The sequence below is a fragment of the Barbus barbus genome (assembly GCF_936440315.1).
Source record: "Barbus barbus genome assembly, chromosome: 6".
Taxonomy (NCBI): domain Eukaryota; kingdom Metazoa; phylum Chordata; class Actinopteri; order Cypriniformes; family Cyprinidae; genus Barbus; species Barbus barbus.
Window position 1 is genome coordinate 30940043 of NC_136734.1, and position 20018 is coordinate 30960060.

Below are 20018 nucleotides of genomic sequence, written 5' to 3' on the forward strand. Positions count from 1 at the left end.
GGGCGCCGGGGAGCAGTTGGGGTTGAATGATGAATGAATGAATGATGCATTTATATAGCGCATTTATTGTGTATTGCCGTACACCCAAAGCGCTTTACAATCATGTGGGGGGGGGTCTCTCCTCAACCACCACCAGTGTGCAGCATCCACTTGGATGATGCGACGGCAGCCACAGGACAACGGCGCCAGTGCGCTCACCACACACCAGCTACAGGTGGAGAGGAGAGTGTGATAGAGCCAATCAAGTGGACGGGGATTACTAGGAGGCCATGATTGATAAGGGCCAGTGGAGGGAATTTGGCCAGGACACCGGGGTTACACCCCTACTCTTTACGAGAAGTGCCATGGGATTTTTAGTGACCACAGAGAGTCAGGACCTCAGTTTAACGTCTCATCCGAAAGACGGTGCTTTTTACAGTATAGTGTCCCCGTCACTATACCGGGGTGTTAGGACCCACACAGACCACAGGGTGAGCACCCCCTGCTGGCCTCACTAACACCTCTTCCAACAGCAACCTAGTTTTCCCAAGAGGTCTCCCATCCAGGTACTGACCAGGCTCAACCCTGCTTAGCTTCAGTGGGCAACCGGTCTTGGGCTGCAGGGTGATATGGTTCATAGTTTATGCTGTTTACAAGATTAAAAAGACAAATGTTAAGATGTTGAATGAAAAATCAGAATAGGTGAAGGTATTTGAGTCTCTGTCTGTTTAACAGCACTGCAGGAGCTGCATTTGGCCAGAGCAGAGATGGGGAAGGTCCAGGAGAGGCTTGAGGCCATTCAGGTGAAGAAAGAACCAGAAAATACATCTGAAGAAAAGGTAGGAATATCAATAAAAACATTGCTTCCAGCTCTGAGGAATGTCTTCATTCTGAAAGATTCCCTGCAAGCAGGATATGTTGTAGTATTTACCAGGCATTGATTTTTATTGATGTGAGGCAATGTGAGACTGAACTCTGCTCTCTCTGCCAACAGAACAGCAGTGATGCAGATGTACCACTAGATGGAGCCCAAGCTCGGCTGGAGATTTTGAAGGATAACCTCCTGAAGAGTGAGCGAGAGATCTCAATGCTCATGGAAGGAGCATGTGACAGATCCTGTGGAACAGTCAGCATATGCTTGCCTTCTCAGTGCTGTGATACACCAGGTTTATTGAGTAAAAATAAGTTTGAAAACATTACTTAAATATGAATTAAACATGAATTGCACACAGTGATAGCAGTCATATTTTAAAAATGAAACATGCAAACAAAATCTTACTTTTAGCCTTGAAATCTGTCCTACAAAATTATAATGACTGAACAAAACAGCTTTCTTGCATTGTTTATTCTAGACTCATCATCATGTTTATGCTGAGCTAACAGAGGCTAAACAGCTGTTTGACCAAATGGCAGAAGACAACCAAAAAATTCTGGCGGAGATTAAAGAAAGTCTTGACCAAACTGTGGAAGAGTCCAGCCAGAAGAGCCATGAGGAACAAGAGGATGCACAGCAGAAAATGTGGGAGCATGGCATGGTTTCTAAAGAGTCAGAATATAGTTTAAAACTATCAAACATCTGCTAACTGATTTGCACATAATAACTCAGGGTGGAGCCACAGGTGGAGGACGGTTCACAGGCCAGATTACTCCATCATGAGGTCATGCAGGTGGCTTTGGAGTGCATCAGAGCAATGGCTAAGCCCACTGTCATTGGTAAATATGACAAATGAACAGTAGTCTCTTTATGGATGCGTATAGACACTGAAAAAAACAATAAGTAAGATTTACTTAAGTTTTAGCACACATGAATTTTAAGTAAAATGTAAGTATTGAATTAAGTAAAATCTACTTAAGTTAGGTAAAATTAGCAAAGGAAATAAGTAAATTTAACATGGCCAGTTAGAGTTTGATGAGTAATTTTTACTTAATTATTTAAGTTAAATCTGCAATACTTAAGTACATTTCACTCAGTCATGGCTTCTAAAATTTACTCAATGTAACACTGACACAACCTTGCTATTAAACCATGTGCTGCATTTATATGTAAGTAAGCAAGTAGACAACGTGTTATCCTTTCAAGACAATATGTCCACTCAATACAAATATTACCTAAATGAACACAGAGACCTCAATACCTGGTACACCATACACAGTGACGATAACAATTAGGGATAGTGTTTGAGTATGAATGGGTAATTTTGAGTAGAAAATGAACTCCAGATGTCACAAAACAGTAAGTTACTAAACCTAACAAGAAAAGCAACCATAAAACAGTGTAAATACCTCTTGAAAACAGCAAAAAAAATTCACCTTTTTAATTATTCATTAAAAGTGCATGATGGGAACAACGGGATCATGACTTTGATATTTACTTAAAGAATTTTTGTAAACATAAACAATCCCAAGTAAAATATACTTATAAGTTCAAACTTTAATTTCTACTAGCTTAAATTGAGTACTAATATAGCATTACTTTATTTTTTAAATTCTTGCCTGAACTAAATTATTTAATGTAGAAATTATATTTGTTTTTATGTAGCATTACTTCACCAAAAAAAATCATTTTTATCAGTGTAGTGATTCCTTTCTGTGTTATTCTTAGAGACTGACACGACTGAGGCATGGACAGCAGAGCTGGATGAAAAAGTCAGAGTATGGCACACACACTTTTATTCTGCACTCATTCTCACTCCCATGCTGACGATTACTTTCTCTTTTTAGAAATTTGAGGAGGATTTCCGAAAGAATGGATTCTTAAATTCTCAAAGTAATAAAAGTGTGGGGCAGCAACTGTTGTTACTGCAAGCTGAGGTGATGACAGCCAAGAAAAACATATCGTTCAGTATATAATCTAAACTAATATTAGACTCTCTAAAATGTCATTGCGATTGAATTGCATGGAATCAGTTTTTCTTGTTTTGCCATTTATGCCCTCATATTCCTTGTCTGTCTTTCTAGTTGAAGCAAATCAAAGATGAAAACAAGAAAATTGAAAACTACACAACTGAAAGAACCTTGAGGAAAAAGTACTACAACATGGTGGAGGACATGAAAGGCATAGTATATCACACTCATACAGTTTGACTGAAGACATAAAAATGTTTCTTAAAGGGATACTCCACCCCAAAATGAAAATTGTCATTAATCGCTTCTCCCCATGTCGTTCCCCACGCTATTCTCTGTCATCAGTAACGCATGGATACGCTGTTTCCATTCAAATCAAAGCGTAAATGAACGTACAATATGTAACCATGTATAACTGATGGCGTCCGCATAGAATAGCGTACGCACTTTGCGTCCATCGGATGCTCTCCAAAATGGCGCTATGCTAACACAGAGAGACAGAGAGGAGACAAATTGTTGAATAAATGTCGTTATTTTTATTTTCTTTGCGTACAAAAGTATTCTCTTCGCTTCATAAAATTCAGATTGAACCACTGATGGCAGATCAGTGACAATGTTTTTTTATACTTGGCAGTCAATGGGACGGTTACAAGCCTCCCGCTTTTCATCCAAAATATCTTAAATTGTGTTCCGAGGATGAACGAAGCTTTTACGAGTTTGGAACGACATGGAGGTAAGTGATTAATGACAAACTTTTCATTTAGGGGTGGAGTATCACTTTAAATAGGAATTGTTGCCAGATACAACATGAACTGGAAAATCCCTTTTGAGCCAAATATGTCCAAGACCCTTGACTGCTTTCCAAGACATTGTTTTTTATATTTAATAGTTGTATTCAAACAGATGAATGCCAAATAAAAAAAACAACCTGAAAACCAGCTATACAGGCACTTTTTACCCATGTAAGGTTTTTAATGATTCGCCAGGTTTAAATGAAGGATATTCTTGATATGCACACTAACATTCAAAATTTGGGGTCGATAGAGATTTTTAATGTTTTGCTAAAAGTCAAGCTCACCAAGGTTTCATTTAATTTGATCAAAAATATAGAGAAAACAGTTATAAGGTGAAATATTATTATTATGTTTCTATTTTAATGTTTTAAAATATAATTTATTCCTGTGATGATAAAGCTGACTTTTTAGCAGCCATTGCTCCAGCCTTCAGTGTCACATGATTTGATGCTCTTATTATTGTGTTGAAACGAGTGTACTTATTTTGTGGAAACGGTAATACAAATCTTTCAAGATTCTTTGATTAATAGAAAGTTCAAAAGAACAACATATGAAATAAAAAATATTGTAACAAATGTCTTTCCTGTCACTGAATTGAATGCAATTGAATGCATTCTTGCTGCATAAAAAAAATAAATTCTATAAAAAAAAAAAAAAAAAAATTTACTGACTGAGCTCACGTCGAAAATTGGATTTTGTCTACAACTGGGAAAAAAAAAATTCTATTAAAAAACCCTAAGGTGATGGCGTCTGCACTATTTCACAATAAGTCAGTAATCAAACAGGCTCTCTCTGACCATAATGTTTGGTCTTGTACAGTAAAATCAAAGTATTCTGTCGAGTAAGGCAATTGACTCGTGCAGAGCAGGCTAAAAGTGGTCACACCATCGTCGCTTGTCTTGATGACTACTCTGTGATCCTGGAGACACCTCGTGATCTTTAACCCAGAGTGCACACAGGAGGAGGTCTTCACGGAATCTAGTGGGTAAGTGTGATACCCAAACATTTCCATTCATTTTGATGAAAAATTAACTGTACTAAACATGGAAATGAAAGGAATCGCTCACTCAAAGATTTAACTCTGTCATCATTTACTCACTCTCATGTTGCTCCAAACCTGAATGGCTTTCTTCTTCTGTGGAACACAAAAATTGAGTTTGTGAAGAATGTTCTGGGTGTTTTATTCAGCATTAAGTGAATGAGGACTGGGGCTGTCAAGTTCCAAAATTACAAAAAAAAAAAAAAAAAACACTATAAAAGTATAATAATATTGGCCCATGTGACATGTCTGCTATATTCTTAGTTTCAGAGGCTTAATTTATAATAATTGTCTTTAAAAAGAGTGGAGAACTACATTTAGCATTTTTGGGAATGAAGTGTAACGTTATCAGTTGTGCTAGATGGAGAACGAAAAGAGGAATGTGGGTATCTGTTTATCAATGCAGTCCGATGGTTATAATAATACTATGATAAAGAGAGAAACATGCACTCACCAGTGTGGTATGGTGAAAGGCACATAGGATGCATGACAAAACACTTCATATATGAAAGCTTCTATGTACGGCGTGTTTGGCTTGTCTTTAAACTGTGGTAACCTGTTCATACCAACCTGGTTTTCTAGGAAAGCACATGCAACAAGTAATAAATGACCAGAACATGAAGAAATCCCCTATGAACTTTAAACTGGATTTGCCGATATTATTTTGGACCTCATAAATAGTTTTAGCACTGGAGGATTTCTTTTTAAGAAACAAAATTCAACAAAATGCAGGATGCTCCTATGAGAGACCTCATTGGTTTCGATTCCAGAGGCAGTCTGGTGTCAACACATTACTGTGACCAATTATGTGAGAACCAAGTGGACTAAATGAAGGCCACCGTGTACAGAAATATGGACTCTTTGTGTGTAGATGTGTATTTGACCCCAGCAATTTATTAACAAGATACCACCCACCCACAGCAAGAGACTTCATTTTAGGAGCCTGTAAACTTTAGCTTGCAGACCGCAAATTTGATCTAATATATTTAATCTGAAAGAAGAGACAAATAGTATGCAGTTCATCTTACTACATTTCTTTCAGATGTCTCCGTCACCCTAATAAACCTGAAGATAATATTTCATTTAAACAAAATAATTTCCTGTTTATGGCAAGTTCCTGGAAGAAAACATTTTGCTATCAATCTTACATCTGTGTCCAAATTTGTGGATCAAATTGTGTCCTGTGAGTGTGTGCGTCTTACTAAAAACCACAAACCCCAGCTAATGCGGATTTAAATCTCCCCAGAATGCCGCAGCACAGCTAAAGAAAGGGACATGCATGATGGGAAATTGTTTTGTTTTCTAGTAAACGCAATGTTTTGATTGGCCCTTTTGAGACTTCACCCATCTCCGGGAGGATTTTATCCTGGATGTCTGGAAACTCGATCAGGTATAAAAGGCTCCACTGCAAACCGGTGATGATAGTGTCAAAACGGCACCAAAATCTGTAAACAACCTCAAGACACACGTCACAATTAGCAAGTGGGCAACCAAATCGGCAGAGGATGTGGTGTGGTGATAAACCACAACATTCTCAGGCTAAAAGAATGAAAATGAACAGTTTGAGCTACTCATGGGTGTTTGTTAAACATTCTTTAATGAACTAGAACTACCAAGATGCATAAACTGAACCAGGAACGAATAGAATGAGCCAAGAGCAGACTGAAAAAAACATACATTTAATGCAAATTCTCAGAAGGTCTGGTCAGTCTGAAGTGCTTCCTCTGTGACAACAACACAGAGCCAAGAAAAACATCTGGTTCTGGAAGTAAATGCATGCTTTTAACAAGAAAAGCTATTAGCACAATAACATCTCACGGAGGAGGATTGCAGCCCTGGAAGGCATGTGATTAAGTCTGGCAGCATCTCAAAGGTCTGTGAAACATGTCGACACGGTTTATGAATTATTACCTATAATGTAATCGGCATTCATGCTTCCAGATCATTCACACATGCTCATAATTCAGGATATGTAGAGAGAAAAAAAAAAAAAAAAAAATTCTGTTCTGCTTCTAAAAGTACAATGATGTACACATTCATTCTCTTGACTGTGGGTCTCTTACCGGCTCCGAAGATGTCAATGACACTGTGGATGATCTGTGAGTTGCGGAGTATGGCTGTTTTCTCGTCCTCCTGCCTGTCTTCACACATTGCTATTAGGGCATCAGTTATATCCCGGATACAGTTCTACACAAAAACATGGGAGAATGAGACTTTTGTTTAAAATGTGCAGAAATAAACTGTGGCCCTATACTCATTTTTATATCACATCTACATCCATTTTGTTCCTGGCAATGCACGGTAGGCTATACATGTGTGCTTTCCTCAAGGCTGTTTACATCAAATTCAACTAAGCATGTGAATATTTTAGTTTGTATAAAGTGAAACGCACTTCACAGGAACAAAGTATATTTTGGATGAAATTGTTACCTGTAACGGCACTGGTCAGACACAGAAGGTAAGTTAAATCACAAAGTGTTTATTAATGAGGTGAGCAGCACACAGGAGCAGTGAAGAGACTTCAGACTTGGTGAGTATCAATCCGTGAGATTAACGTGAGGTGAATGTCACAGTAACAGTGCGTGTCTCTATCTTGACAGATCCAGTAGAGCGGCAGCATCAGAGTGGCAGAGACGAACGAGCGTACACACAGACACCAGGAACGGGAGAAGAGGACGACAAGACAGAAGGTAAGTAGTAACAGGTAAGTCTTAACTGGTAGCTATACTCAGCTTCTAGATGAGCGGAGATCGTCCAGGTAGCAATCCCAAGATCCTTTGTAGTGTTGTAACGTCACTTCAAGATCGGACAATCAAGTGAGCTGAGGGAAGTGCTTTTATGAGCGTGGTGATTGAAGATTGATGAGGTGCAGGTGCGGGTGATGAATGAAGACAAACAGGTGACAGTGATGAGTGACGGGGTCGGGGAAGACGGGCCATTCTGTGACATTACCGAGTTACTGACCACAATGTGTAAAAAAATACCATAATAGCATACTGTTCAAAAGTTTGTTGTCAATAAAGAAATTAATACTTTTATTCAGCAGTAAAGTACATTGTTGCAAAAAATATTTTAAATAGATATGCTTTTTAATTATTTGAATGCATTTTTAATAAATAATGAAAATGAAAAGGATTCGACCAATCCCAAATATTTGAAAAGTATTGATGAATTAAATTGATCAAAATTGGTGATAAAGACATTTATGTTACAACATTTCTATTTCAGGTAAATACTGTTCTTCTGAGCTTTCTATTCATCAAAGAAACCTGAAAAAATTCTACTCAACTGTTTTCAACATAAATCAGAATATTAGAATGATTTCTGAAGGATCGTGTGACTGGAGTAATGATGCTAAAAATTCAACTTTGATGTTGACGATGATGAGGAACTCAAGATCATCGCAGAAGATAGAACCGAACAGAAAAGGCCAAATAGGTCAACTAAATAAAGTAATAGTACTTACGCATATCTTACCTTTGAGACAGATCACGTGTTCGCAATAAAATATTTGAGAAACAAGTTTCACCAGCTGAAAAATGTCTGCGCGCGAGGACTCCTTAAAAGCGCGTCTCAATGACTGCACAAACCACAGGTTTAATCTCAGAAGCAGAGCAGAATCGATTAGCAAGTGAGAATGAACTGTGCATGAATGTAAACCAGTGAGATGAAAAAAAAAAAAAACTACTGATGAGAAAAATATTATTTTTTAAAATACAGTGTCTTTCCACACGATGGCAGTGTCCCAAAGCCTACACTTCTAAGCTCACAGTATACTGTACACAGTGGCTATTACAAATCAAGGAGGAAAAAACAGAATGGATTGATAGTCTGTGACCAAACAGTTTTGGCAGTTGTGCAGGGCTGGGGTACACTTTATTTAGGGTGTCCCTGTTACAGTGCAATTATACATTTAAGTACTGAGTAATATTAATTAACTACTATATGGTTAGGTTTAGTTTGATGTAATTATGCATAATTTACTGTTATTATAATAGTAAATACATGTGTAACAAAGACACCTTAAAATCATTTCCTGGGAGTGTTTTAAAATGAGATAAAATGTAGATCTTTATTTCTGACATCTGGTTTTCATTTGCACTGTAAAATCTAATTGGTGGACATTATATGCAGTAATGACAACAATAATAGAAACACGGAAGTCATTAAACTTCAGAAACGTACATCCTCATTTTTCAGTACAAGGGACCAACAGTATTTTTTTCCTTGTGGAAGTACATTTGTCATAGACGAAACTCCTGTAATATAAGTAGGCTACTGTCCTACTTAATTATTTAATATGTGGTATAAGGGAAAGGGGGAAATAATGACTGAACTAAGGGTCAGCTTTCCTTACATAAACCTTCATTTATCAGTACAAATTAAAAATAAATAAAAAAAGCTTAAGTAAACAAATCTAACTTGAAGTTGCCATTTGTATGTACAATGTTGCATTTGCATGTCTTTTGTTCAGTGAAACTGAAAGTATAGGTAATAATTAATGGTTTGATTCATGCTTTCAGGTTTCATCTTGATGCTTGAAAATATTATTTTTACAACTTTATTTTAAGTCATTTTGGAAATGATCAAAGTGTCCAGTACAAAAAGGGTGATCATTATAAATGAATCCCATTAAGAAAACTGATGTTTTTATTTCATCATAGAATCCTGATCTGTTTGCAACAATAGTGGAATTTATTTGATGAATAAACCACCAGAGACATCTACAGCCATGAAGCTTTTACTGCACATATTTAAACAGCATACAAATACATTTTATTCAAAAATATTTACATTGTACATAAAAATACTAACTACAGGTCATCCTCATTGTGTAATAGTATTAAAATTTGATTTGGTTCTAAATTTAGTATCTTGTACAAAAAGAAACGGTGTTTGTGCATTCTTCATGCACTATCTTCGTGGTGGTGGTCCACCTCTCCCTCTTCCCATGCCTTGCGGACCTGGTGGAGGTCCGCGGGCATTACCTGGCAGAGGCCCGCGTGGCCTGGGACCTGGCGGACGAGTCACTGGAGCTCGAGGATTTGCAGCAGCCAAAGACACATCCTTCTGAACATGTACCCCTTTCCCAGTGGCTGCAGCACCTGGTTTGCCTGTCACCTTTGGTGACTTGCTGAGCAGGTCAGCTGGTTTCTCTGTAATAAAAATGGCAGGTTTATCACAGCAACAGGAACTTTATTGTGAAGGAAGACACATACACACTCAAGTTTACGTTTATCCCACTGACCAGTCTCTTCAGCAGATGGCGGGGGAATCAGGGACTTGTTGGGCATAAGATCCTCCAGGTCTTTCATCACCTGGTTGGTGCTGTCCTTGTTGTTCCTCCTGTTCTTCTCCTCATCTCTTTGCTTAATGATGGAGCAGATAATAACAACCAATTGCTGACACTGCTGATGTCAGACAACTTTGCCATCATTTACAAAAAATATTTACCAACCATTTGCATTTTGCGTTTTAAGTCCATGTTAGCGTTCTGATATGCTTTGGACACAGCATTCAGATAATAAATAGCCAACCTGTCAAGAGACAAGATAGATAGTTTTATTAAAAGCTAAATAATATAACATTTATCTGTATACTTAAGGTGATTAGGTGACTACTCACACCATGAGCAAGACTGCTGAAATGATGAGGCCTGGGTTGGATGCGTAACTGAAGATGTCCGTCATAAAAGGTGGCAAGTCCTTCTCTATAGTCTCCATGATCACATCATACATCTTATCTTTACCACTGTGGAGAGACATGGATTTCATATTGCTCAGGAAAAAAATAAATATTTCTCTCTGAGTTTACAGTTTAGGCCTTTTAGAAAAATAAGATTTTTTTGTTGTTGTTGGTCTAAAAAAAATGTATGAAAATTATTATTATTTTTTTTATTTCAAATTGATGGAGCAACATGAACCAAGCTTGTATACTATAGCAATATGTTTTTGTAACATTTTAAAACATATATGTTCAAAATAACTTGCAAATGACAAACATTTTCTGTTTATTTAATCACTTTTGGTGTTTTATAATAAGTATTTTATAAGACTTCCTCTTTTATTTTGCCTTTAATTATGGAAGCCCTTTTCTGCCACATACAAAAATCATGCTTTGGTAAATCAAAATTTAGATAAATACGAGATAAAATTATGAAATAAAAAGTCAAACTCAGGACATAAATCCTAATTATATGCTAAAGTCATAATTATGAAATACTTTAAACATTTTTGTCATAATTAAGACAGTGTTGATTTTTTTATGTCATAATGACTTGAAATGTCATAATTTTGAATTTATCTCATGAGCTAGTTTGACAATTTCAACATTTTATCTAATAATTTTGACTTTTTATTTCATAATTATGAATTTATCATAATTTTGACTTTTAATGTAATCATTATGATTTAACAAAGACTAACTTTTTTTTTAATGTGGCAAAAATGGTCTTCCATATTTAATAAATAAATAAATAAACAGGGACAATACATCTATTCTTACTGAATAATTTATTGCAGTTCAGGCATTCTGTATTTTTTCACTTTTTTTTTTTTTTTTTTTTTTTTTTTACAGAGCGTGTCTTTTCAAGGATTAGCAAAATTAATGTTTAAGAGCTACCTGAAGGGTCCACAGTCAAAGGATGGTGGCAGGGTCATAATGGAGTAGATCACAGGCATGAGACTGAGGAAGAGGACGAGGAGGAGCAGTCCCATGTAGAAGTTGTTCGAACGTGAGGCTTTGAACACTCTCTCATGGGGAACGTTACAGGCCATCACAGCCCAGCACTGGTAATACATGGAGCTCAGCAGACGCAACACATTTATGCCCACCAGCCCAGGGGCATAGAATGCACCCATCCTAAAAACAGACATATGTGAAAACAGCACATTTTGTCCATCACCGAGAGGATGTGTTTTCACTCTCATGATCCACTTACCAGATCATTCCCTGATTGAAGATGAGCCCAAGCACATTACCACTGATGTCGAATTCTCCATAAGACGGCTGGAGAAACACAAACGCACACAGATATGCGTAAATATCTGTGTAGACGACAACACGGGAATAAATGTCACAGTAAAAGATACCTCTCCCTGTAATTAAGTGCCCTGAATGGTGTAGTGTGTCTCTCTGTGACTTTGGTTGTAAAGCAGCCCTATCACCTATCCTGCCACCTTCTCATGGTGTTCAGTTGACCTCGGATGAGTGAGTAGTACGTTGCCTATATCGAGTGACAGGAAAATGAGGGCGAAAGGGCAAAGCCATATAGAGCAATCATTTCTGAAAATGAGAATATAGCCTACTTAACGTGACATAACAACCGCAGTCAGTCAGGTTACTACCATCTACCCTGTGTTGCTAAAACGCAAAGCTTAAAAACTACAAAAGTACGTCCGACAGAGGTCATCCTGTTTTATGGACTGAGACTTGAATAACAGCAGGTTGCGAGGATGAACTTACAAAGCCAGCTTCCAGATCCCAACACCAGCAATAGTTGAGGAATCTCACAATCACGGCTCGTAAGAAGTCCCCTATCAGGATGGTCAGATATGTCACTTGGATATCAGATACGGTGAGTTTCACAAACTCCTGTTAGGAAAGGAAACGGTACATTTTAAGCCAACAAAGCCTACAGTATCACATCTGATATGTGAATTTCTAAGCCAAGGAACTGTCAGCCTTGACAGGGTTAAATACTGACTGTTATTGACAATTATGATAGTTTGGTGAAGGTGATGGTGATGCTGAGGGTACCTACAATGCCAACTTCTGTCTCCCAGCAAGGACCCCTGATGACATCAGCTGGGGAGATGTTTGGAGGGGGAATGTTTTCTGTGACATTATGGTATAAGGTGTAGTTGGCATAGTATTCTTTAAGAGCCCAGATGGTTTCATTTCTTATATCTTTCTCATTTTCAAGCTGTGAACATACAATACCAGAGAAATGATTCACATAAAATGTTACAGGATTGGTAAGTAACCATTTTGGTCCATCCCACTACGTTAATGGTTACTAGGCTATCTATGGTCATACCTTTACATTGACTTCATCAAACAGCGCAAACAGAAAAGTGTACAGGTTGCCCAGAAAGAGGGCAAAGATTCTGGCCAGCTGCCATTTTAGGGCGATTCGAGGGTGATATTCTTCCAGTTCACCTATAACCTCAAACAGAGGTGGACACATCAAGCCCAACAGTGACATCACAATTTCAACCTGAGCGAAGAGGAAACAGTGTGTCAGAATTCTTTTTTTTTTTTTTGCAATTAAAATGGAAAAGAAAAGGGGTACCTCATTTTTTTGAAGCCACGACAATTCATTCCTGTCCTTTTTGGCAAATTCCTGAGATCTTTTGACCACATAGTAGATGAGGTATCCGCTCCCACCCAAGCAACACAGGATGAGAACGTTTGCCAGGACACGCAGAAAACGGCGCAGGTGAATGTTCTCATCCTTTAGGTTCTCCTGCTCATCCACTATAGATTCCTGAGGGAATATGACATGGTTTTAGATCAGTCTAGTTACACAGACCCAACAATAAGGTTTTTTCTTAGCATAGTGCACCATTCTTTGATACCATAGCTTCCATTAACCTTGAAGCTTGTGGTGGTGGAGGCAAACTTGTTGTCAGCTGTCTCTGGGTTTCCTATAAGGTAATCCCAGCTGGTGAACATCTTCCAGGAAAAGGTGAAGGCTCCATCCTCTGCTCCATCTCCTCCTTCATTGGCATTTCTTGCCATTCTAGAGGAAGGAAGTTGATTTTAAAAAAGAAAGAGGGTCCACATTATGAGCTGATTATCAGAGCATTATCAGTGAGTAAAACGCTTCACAGAACTGCAAATGTAGTCATTAGACCTACGTTCTGATAACCACCATTAGACTGTAGCCAAATATCCCAACTCCAACTAAAAGATATGACAGGGGTAACCGGAACTGCAGCAATCCAATACTTCGCTGATTATTGTAATAACCATAAAACATAATGGAGTACTTGCAGTAACCCTGTAAAAAAGCAAAACATACAATCCAGATAAGACAACAACAGATTTACAATCTCTTTTACACAGAATCCGTAGTAAAAAAAAAACCCTACTCCAAACTCAAACAGGACTGAGAAGTCCATGGCACTGTCCTGCTCCTCTCTGGGAACTGTTTTTCTGGCAATGGAGCCGTAAGGCATGCCCATCAGTACCTACAGAGAGAAAGACACAGATTGTGTTGTTGTAGCTCAACATTGTAAAAACATCTTCAACAAAAAAATTAAAGGTGCTGTATGTAGGATTGACACCTAGCTGTTGTACTAGGTATTACAGACCAAATTAAAAATATTGGAGAGGGTTTTTCTTTTCACCTGGCTCCTCCTCCTCAGACTTGACTCACACAGGTTGCCAGATTAACGACACCAACAGGAATGAATGAAATGAAATACGCTGTGTTTTGCACCAACTGGCAACCCGGTGTGCCGAAATACAATTGGGTAAACTGGCAGTGGGCGGGTTTCACAAACCAAAACACAAACTGACATTCTGGCCCAGAATGCACATTATCAAAGGAGAATAACTGACTGTAGCATTGTTTTTCAGATAAACAAGTATGTTAACTTAGCACAATTCTTAAATACCTGCAAACATATTATGGTATTTTTATGCTTTAGTAGAGTCAAAAACATACAGTACCTTTGAAAAAAACTATTTTTTTTTCAGCAAGGATGAATTACATTATTATGTGACAGTAAAGACATTCATGAATCATGATGTTATAAAAGATTTAGAATTTCTTATTAAATCCCGTTTGTTTGACCTTTCATCAAAGAAACCTGGAAAAGTGGATCATGGTTTCTACAAAGATATTAAGCAGCACAACTGTTTTCAACACCAATAATAATAATAAATGTTTCTTGAGCACCAAAACAGCATATTAGAATGATTTCTAAAGAATTCCATGACACTAAAAACTGGATGATGAAAATTCATCATTGCCATCACAGGACTAAATTATATTTTTAAATATATTAACATAGAAAATAGTTATTTTAAGTGCCCCTATTATGGGTTATGAAAGGTTCATATTTTGGTTTTGGAAGTCCCCAACAACAGGTTGGCATGCATGCAAGGTCAAAAAACACTTTTATTGTCATACAATATGCATTTATTTTGACCTTATTTGCTCAAAGACTCCCAAACGATTCGCTCAATGATATCATTTTTACAAACCCCTCCTTTGCATTACGCTAATCGGCGGTGATTGGCCATTGGTCGATTTCATCTTTCCTGTAATGCCTGATAAAGCAGCGTTTGTGAGCGCAGTGCTGCTTTGTGCACAGCGTTACCGGAGAAACCACTATTTTTACAGCTCCAAAAGAAGCACCTAGTGACAAAGAATGAATTTGCATTTTCATTCAGACCAATGCGAAAAGACCAACAAGTGAGCGGGCAATATGCTAAGGCTAGGTATATGAGAGACAATAATTTTATACACGGTGCACTTTCAGATTTAAAACTTTGCAGGATGTTTTCATTCACTTAGAGCTGTGTTAGACACTGCACGAAAGATCATTTTCAAAAATCCATAACAGGGGCACTTTAAATTGTCATATTATTTCACAATATTACTACTTTTACAGTATTTTTGATCAAATATGTACAGTATTTTTGATCAAATACGCAGATGTAGTCTTGGTAAGCATAAAATGACATCTTTCAAAAACATAAAAACATCTTACTGACCACAAACTTTTGAACAGTAGACTACATTTCCTAAAAGGTGTATAAACAAAGACATTAGCATCACATCTTACCTCTGGAATAACAACAAGTCCAAACATAAAACCAAAGAGAACAAGGTTTAGTCCATACATCCACCGCAAGAAAATGAAGTAGGAGGCAACAGATGACCCAAAGTGACCTGTGAGAATGAAACAAATGAGAAGAGATTAAGAAACACGCTGAAAATACTGATTTCACTAATACAGAAGAATAAACAGAGATGAACAGACTTTCCACTTCTTTTATCCGACTTTCCCAGGGAATGCAGGCTGTCTTGAAGTTTTCAAAGTCTCTATTGAATTTGATTAATTTCTGGAAAGAAAAATAGGAAAAAAAAAAGTTCGGTAATTTCATTTAAAATAAAACACATCAATATGGAATATGTAGTGCTGTACCTTGGTCATCATGACTTTGAACGCATAGAGTCTCCTCCCTTTTCCTTTGCCTAAAGCCCCTTCAAACCTCTCCACAAATCCCTGGGCTTCTCTGCCAGGTGATATAAACAGAAATTTGTATTGGCATGGAATTAAAACTCAGTTGTATTTTAATTCAAAGTGACTCTGTGTTTCCACTTGTATTATCAACACAACTGTTCTGTTTTCATTTCAGTTTTTAACATGGCATGAGTATTTCTTCTCCTGGTGTTTGAGTCACATCACATTACTATGTGTAGATGGGCCAGTCCATTGAGTTACTGGCTGGTTCTGCTTTTATTACGCAGAATGACCATTCAGCATTGTGCAATAATAAGCACCAGAAACAACACCAGGAAAAACATAATGTTTCACTCACAACCTTCTCATACTGTAACTTGAGCATACAGCCAATCAATTAACTCATCAATGCATAATGAATGGGAATAGTGCAGATGGGATGGACACAAGATGAATTAATATGCGAGAACAAAAGCAGGCCAAACGGATATTATGGAATAGTTACAAGAAGAGTTAACAAAGATACAAGGATAGTTCACCCCAAAATGAAAATTCTATCATCATTTACTCAACCTCATGTCATAAAACCTGCATGACTTCCTGTATTTTTTTTTTTAAAATGAAAGTCAATGGGGTCCAGTGTTGTTTTAGACCCTTATGACTTTTACTGTATGGGAAAGAATTGTCGGGAAAATTATTCAAAATATATACTTTTGTGTTCCACAGAAGTAAGAAACTTTCACTTAAGAGTGAATTAACCCTTTAATAGTTTCATATAGAAGTTTATTATAGCTAACTGAAATTAAAACCTTAAAAAGAAAAGAAATAAAATATATAAAAAATAATTAATTTCAGCTACTTCCAAAAGAACACATTTCTTTGATGTACTAAATAACTAAAACTGAAATAAAAATGAATGAAAACTATATAGACATTAAACAAAATTAATGACAAAAACAACAAAATTACTAAAACTTCAACTTAAATGAAATATAAATGTAAAAGATAAAAATAATTAATAATTAAAAATATAAATAAAAATTAAAGTATCTCAATGATACCGAAATAAAAAAAATTGTAACTTCAGCAATTAAAGTTCTGTGTAATATCTGAAGTTGTGCAAAGCACCTCATTATGACCTGTGGTGGACCATATCAACATCTGTTTAGTGTGTGGGTATGACCGTATGGCACTGTGTACATCGGATGCATGTACACAGCATGCATAAAACAGCTAATGAAGGTGTAACATACCTCTCACCTAGCAGAAGTTACCTATCTAGAAGCTTTGCAAAGTGAGTATCCCCTTTGTGGCACAGTTTCTTTCCCTACAGCTCACAGGGCCTGTGTTACTGATGCTTTCTTGGGCAGTGGGTCGGTCTCTACTAACTTTTGAGGGCACTTGTCCAAACTCTCACTTGTCACCCACACTGGTCAGTTCCACTGGGCAGTCTGAGGTAAAGGTTCAGACAGAGGCCACTAGGTAATGAATTCACTGGCATAGACACTGAGTCAAGCGTTTTATCGCAAAGTACAATCGAGCGCATTTTGGATGATGCTGATTCTTTTCCGAAGCTTTTTGTCGCCTTTCAAAACCACCATGTCATGCTGAACATATTTTTTTTCAAAGCCAGCAGGAATATGAAGCTAAAAAGAGCTCCTTTAAACATCAGCTTAAAGTGCATTAAGAGACATGAAGATGCAAGAAAGCAGAAGCACAGCAACTTGTAAGCTTTAATGAAGCACTTAAACAAACATGAAACTCATGCTAAATAAATGAACTTCAGTTGAAGTAGTGGTGACGGACACAAGAGCCAGTAGGATCACAGGACAAACAATGAGAAGGAAATCCGTTTTACTTCAGGCACTTGAGTCTCCTCTTCATGCGCCAGGGTTTGTTTCGGAGCGTCGCTATCAGCTTTTTCTTCTCCTCGACTTCCTCTTTTAGTCGGGCCATCTCTCCCTCAGACATAGACTCGTCTTCTGAATTGTCATCCGAGGATGAACTGCTGCAGAACAAACCCCAGAGTCAGCAATCAGTCCTTAAAGTCCGGTTTAACAGTATATTCCACAAGGATAGTGTTGATTTAGTGTATAAAATGAGTTCTAGTCAAGTCAGGTCAAGAGTTCTAGTGGCAGGATGGCCAATGAAAAGCACTTCCAGATCATCAATTGGAAGGCAAAAGAAAAAAAAAAAAAGAGTGAAAATGTCTAGCTGAAATCAAAAATGGATAGTTGATGACAACAATACTGCATTACATTGGTTACTAAAAGGAATTCAAATGGCCAGTTTTAATAAATAATACACTTTTTTAAAAGATTCAATTATTAAAATGATAAATTCATCAGATATACATTTGACAAATTTAATGAATAATTTAATATTCAAATAAATAAAATAAATCTTTATATCACAACAATCACAAAATTAGGATAACAATACTTTTTCAGATGTGTAGAGGTTTTAGTTCCATGGCTGAATTTTACTGCTTCATAAATCACATATTATGTAATAAGAATAACGGCGAACATTCAAAAGTTCTTTTATGGCAATAGATGTGTATGGCTGTGTTTCAATTCAAACCGGAGGTAATGAGGAGTGTCGAGTCTGTGTGTGTATGGCATGGAGATGGAGGCTAGAGAATACTGCACCTGCTGTTTTTGCCTTTGTTCTTTTTATCACCCTGTTTATCTTTCCCTCCTTTTCCTGCTGCTTTGCCATTCCCCTTCTTCTCCTTGTTATTCTCCTCCTCTTTCTCCTTCTTAGTTGTTCCTTTTTTCCCTCCTCTTCTTTTATTTCCCTTCTCCTCTTCGCTCTCCTCTTCGGAGTCATCTTTCGCTGCAGCCTTCTTCTTTGAACCTGCTGCTTTCTTTCTTCTTCCTCTCTGCTCTTCCTCACTCTCCTCCTCACTTTCTTCCTTCTTCTTTCGGCCTTTTCTCTTACGCGGAGGCTCCTCCTCTTCCTCGCTCTCCTCTACACTGTCAGCTGGCTTGGCTTTCTTTCCTCGAGCTGCAGTCTTCGGTTTATTCCTGCCTTTTGCTCTTCTTTTTGAATCCACTGAAAATAAAGGGAAAATGTGTACATGTGGACAAAACATTTAAATAAAACAGTTAAACATAGAATATACTGTGCATTAAAAACATAATATAATGATAAATAATAGTGCTTTTGTTAATAAAAATATATTCAATTGTCTGTAAAGCTTACCGTCACTTCCACTATCATATTCTGCATCAATTTCCATCCTGACTGTAACACACACACTCTCGATATTAATAATCAGGATTTGAATATGCCTTTTATTTTGAATACTTTCAATAATAATATATTGTGTTAATCATTAAAACAATTACCATATATTATAAAAACTAAAGGTCATCATTCAAGCACTGACTCACAAAAACATAAAAGCATAACAGTATTAAAAATTAGTTTTTAGTTCACTCATTAGTTACCCAACCTATTCATATGTAGATTGCTGCATCTGAAACTAGTTTAAACAGCCCACTAGTACACACTGAACCAAAATCCTTTTCTGGTATTAAAATCTACTTACCATCATCCATGGTTATCGCGACATCATTTTTTCTGCGGGGCATCTTGAGTTTAAGTCCTTCTATTCAGACTTGCGAGATATCTAGAGCGGATGACACACCTGACTGTCAGGTGGGTCTCTGTTAACAGGTGCTCACTCCTAAAAAAGGAATCAAATGACACCTTGACTACAGTAAATGGTAGTCAAGATCTAAAGCCGTGCTGCGAGAGCCAGGAAACAAAACGCCAGTATACGGGGCAGATCAAAGATTAAAATAATCAGAGAGTAATCATGATGTCTCTCATGATACGTAAACACAAACAAGTTGCCTGTATGTTCCTGAATTTAATGATGAATGCCTGCTAATATTCTTTCTAGATTTCATAAATTAATAATAATAATAAGGAACTAATATGGGAAGTAGCAAAAATTCTAAATACGAAATACGAATCTAAAATGTATTTTAATAACAATGTTTTCGGAAACAGGTTGAACTTAGAGTCTCAGAAATAATGTGAAGTGCTGATTAAATTGTTCCTCTTTAAGAAAAATGCACAACTCTTCATTAAATAACTCCTTATGGGTCTTAGTAGAAGAGGTAAAGGTTTATTCATTTTATTTTTTCT

General features: G+C 37.1%; 3 protein-coding genes across 2 annotated transcripts; 1 reads left to right on the top strand and 2 right to left on the bottom strand.

Annotated features, from left to right (window-relative positions):
- The window catches only part of LOC306871647 (transient receptor potential cation channel subfamily M member 3-like), a gene marked incomplete at its 5' end in the record, with an annotated part of 440831 nt that overhangs the window by 142025 nt on the left and 278788 nt on the right, over window positions 1–20018 (top strand).
- Window positions 5107–6937, bottom strand: LOC306871598 (cytochrome P450 1A1-like; the record flags this gene model as incomplete). Its single annotated transcript, XM_079419657.1, has 4 exons — window positions 5107–5234; window positions 6001–6090; window positions 6720–6843; window positions 6932–6937. 4 exons carry the CDS (start codon window positions 6935–6937, stop codon window positions 5107–5109), a joined length of 348 nt encoding a protein of 115 aa, XP_079275783.1.
- LOC306871599 (transmembrane channel-like protein 2-B) lies at window positions 9383–19101 on the bottom strand (the record flags this gene model as incomplete). The annotated part of the gene is made up of 19 exons (XM_079419658.1): window positions 9383–9812; window positions 9905–10025; window positions 10115–10193; window positions 10282–10407; window positions 11278–11517; window positions 11597–11664; window positions 12121–12249; window positions 12419–12580; window positions 12695–12874; window positions 12950–13144; window positions 13252–13399; window positions 13518–13660; window positions 13752–13850; window positions 15456–15562; window positions 15654–15735; window positions 15819–15909; window positions 17716–17865; window positions 18509–18914; window positions 19065–19101. The coding sequence occupies 19 exons, from the start codon at window positions 19099–19101 to the stop codon at window positions 9571–9573; spliced, it is 2805 nt and encodes a 934-aa protein (XP_079275784.1). The 3' UTR covers window positions 9383–9570.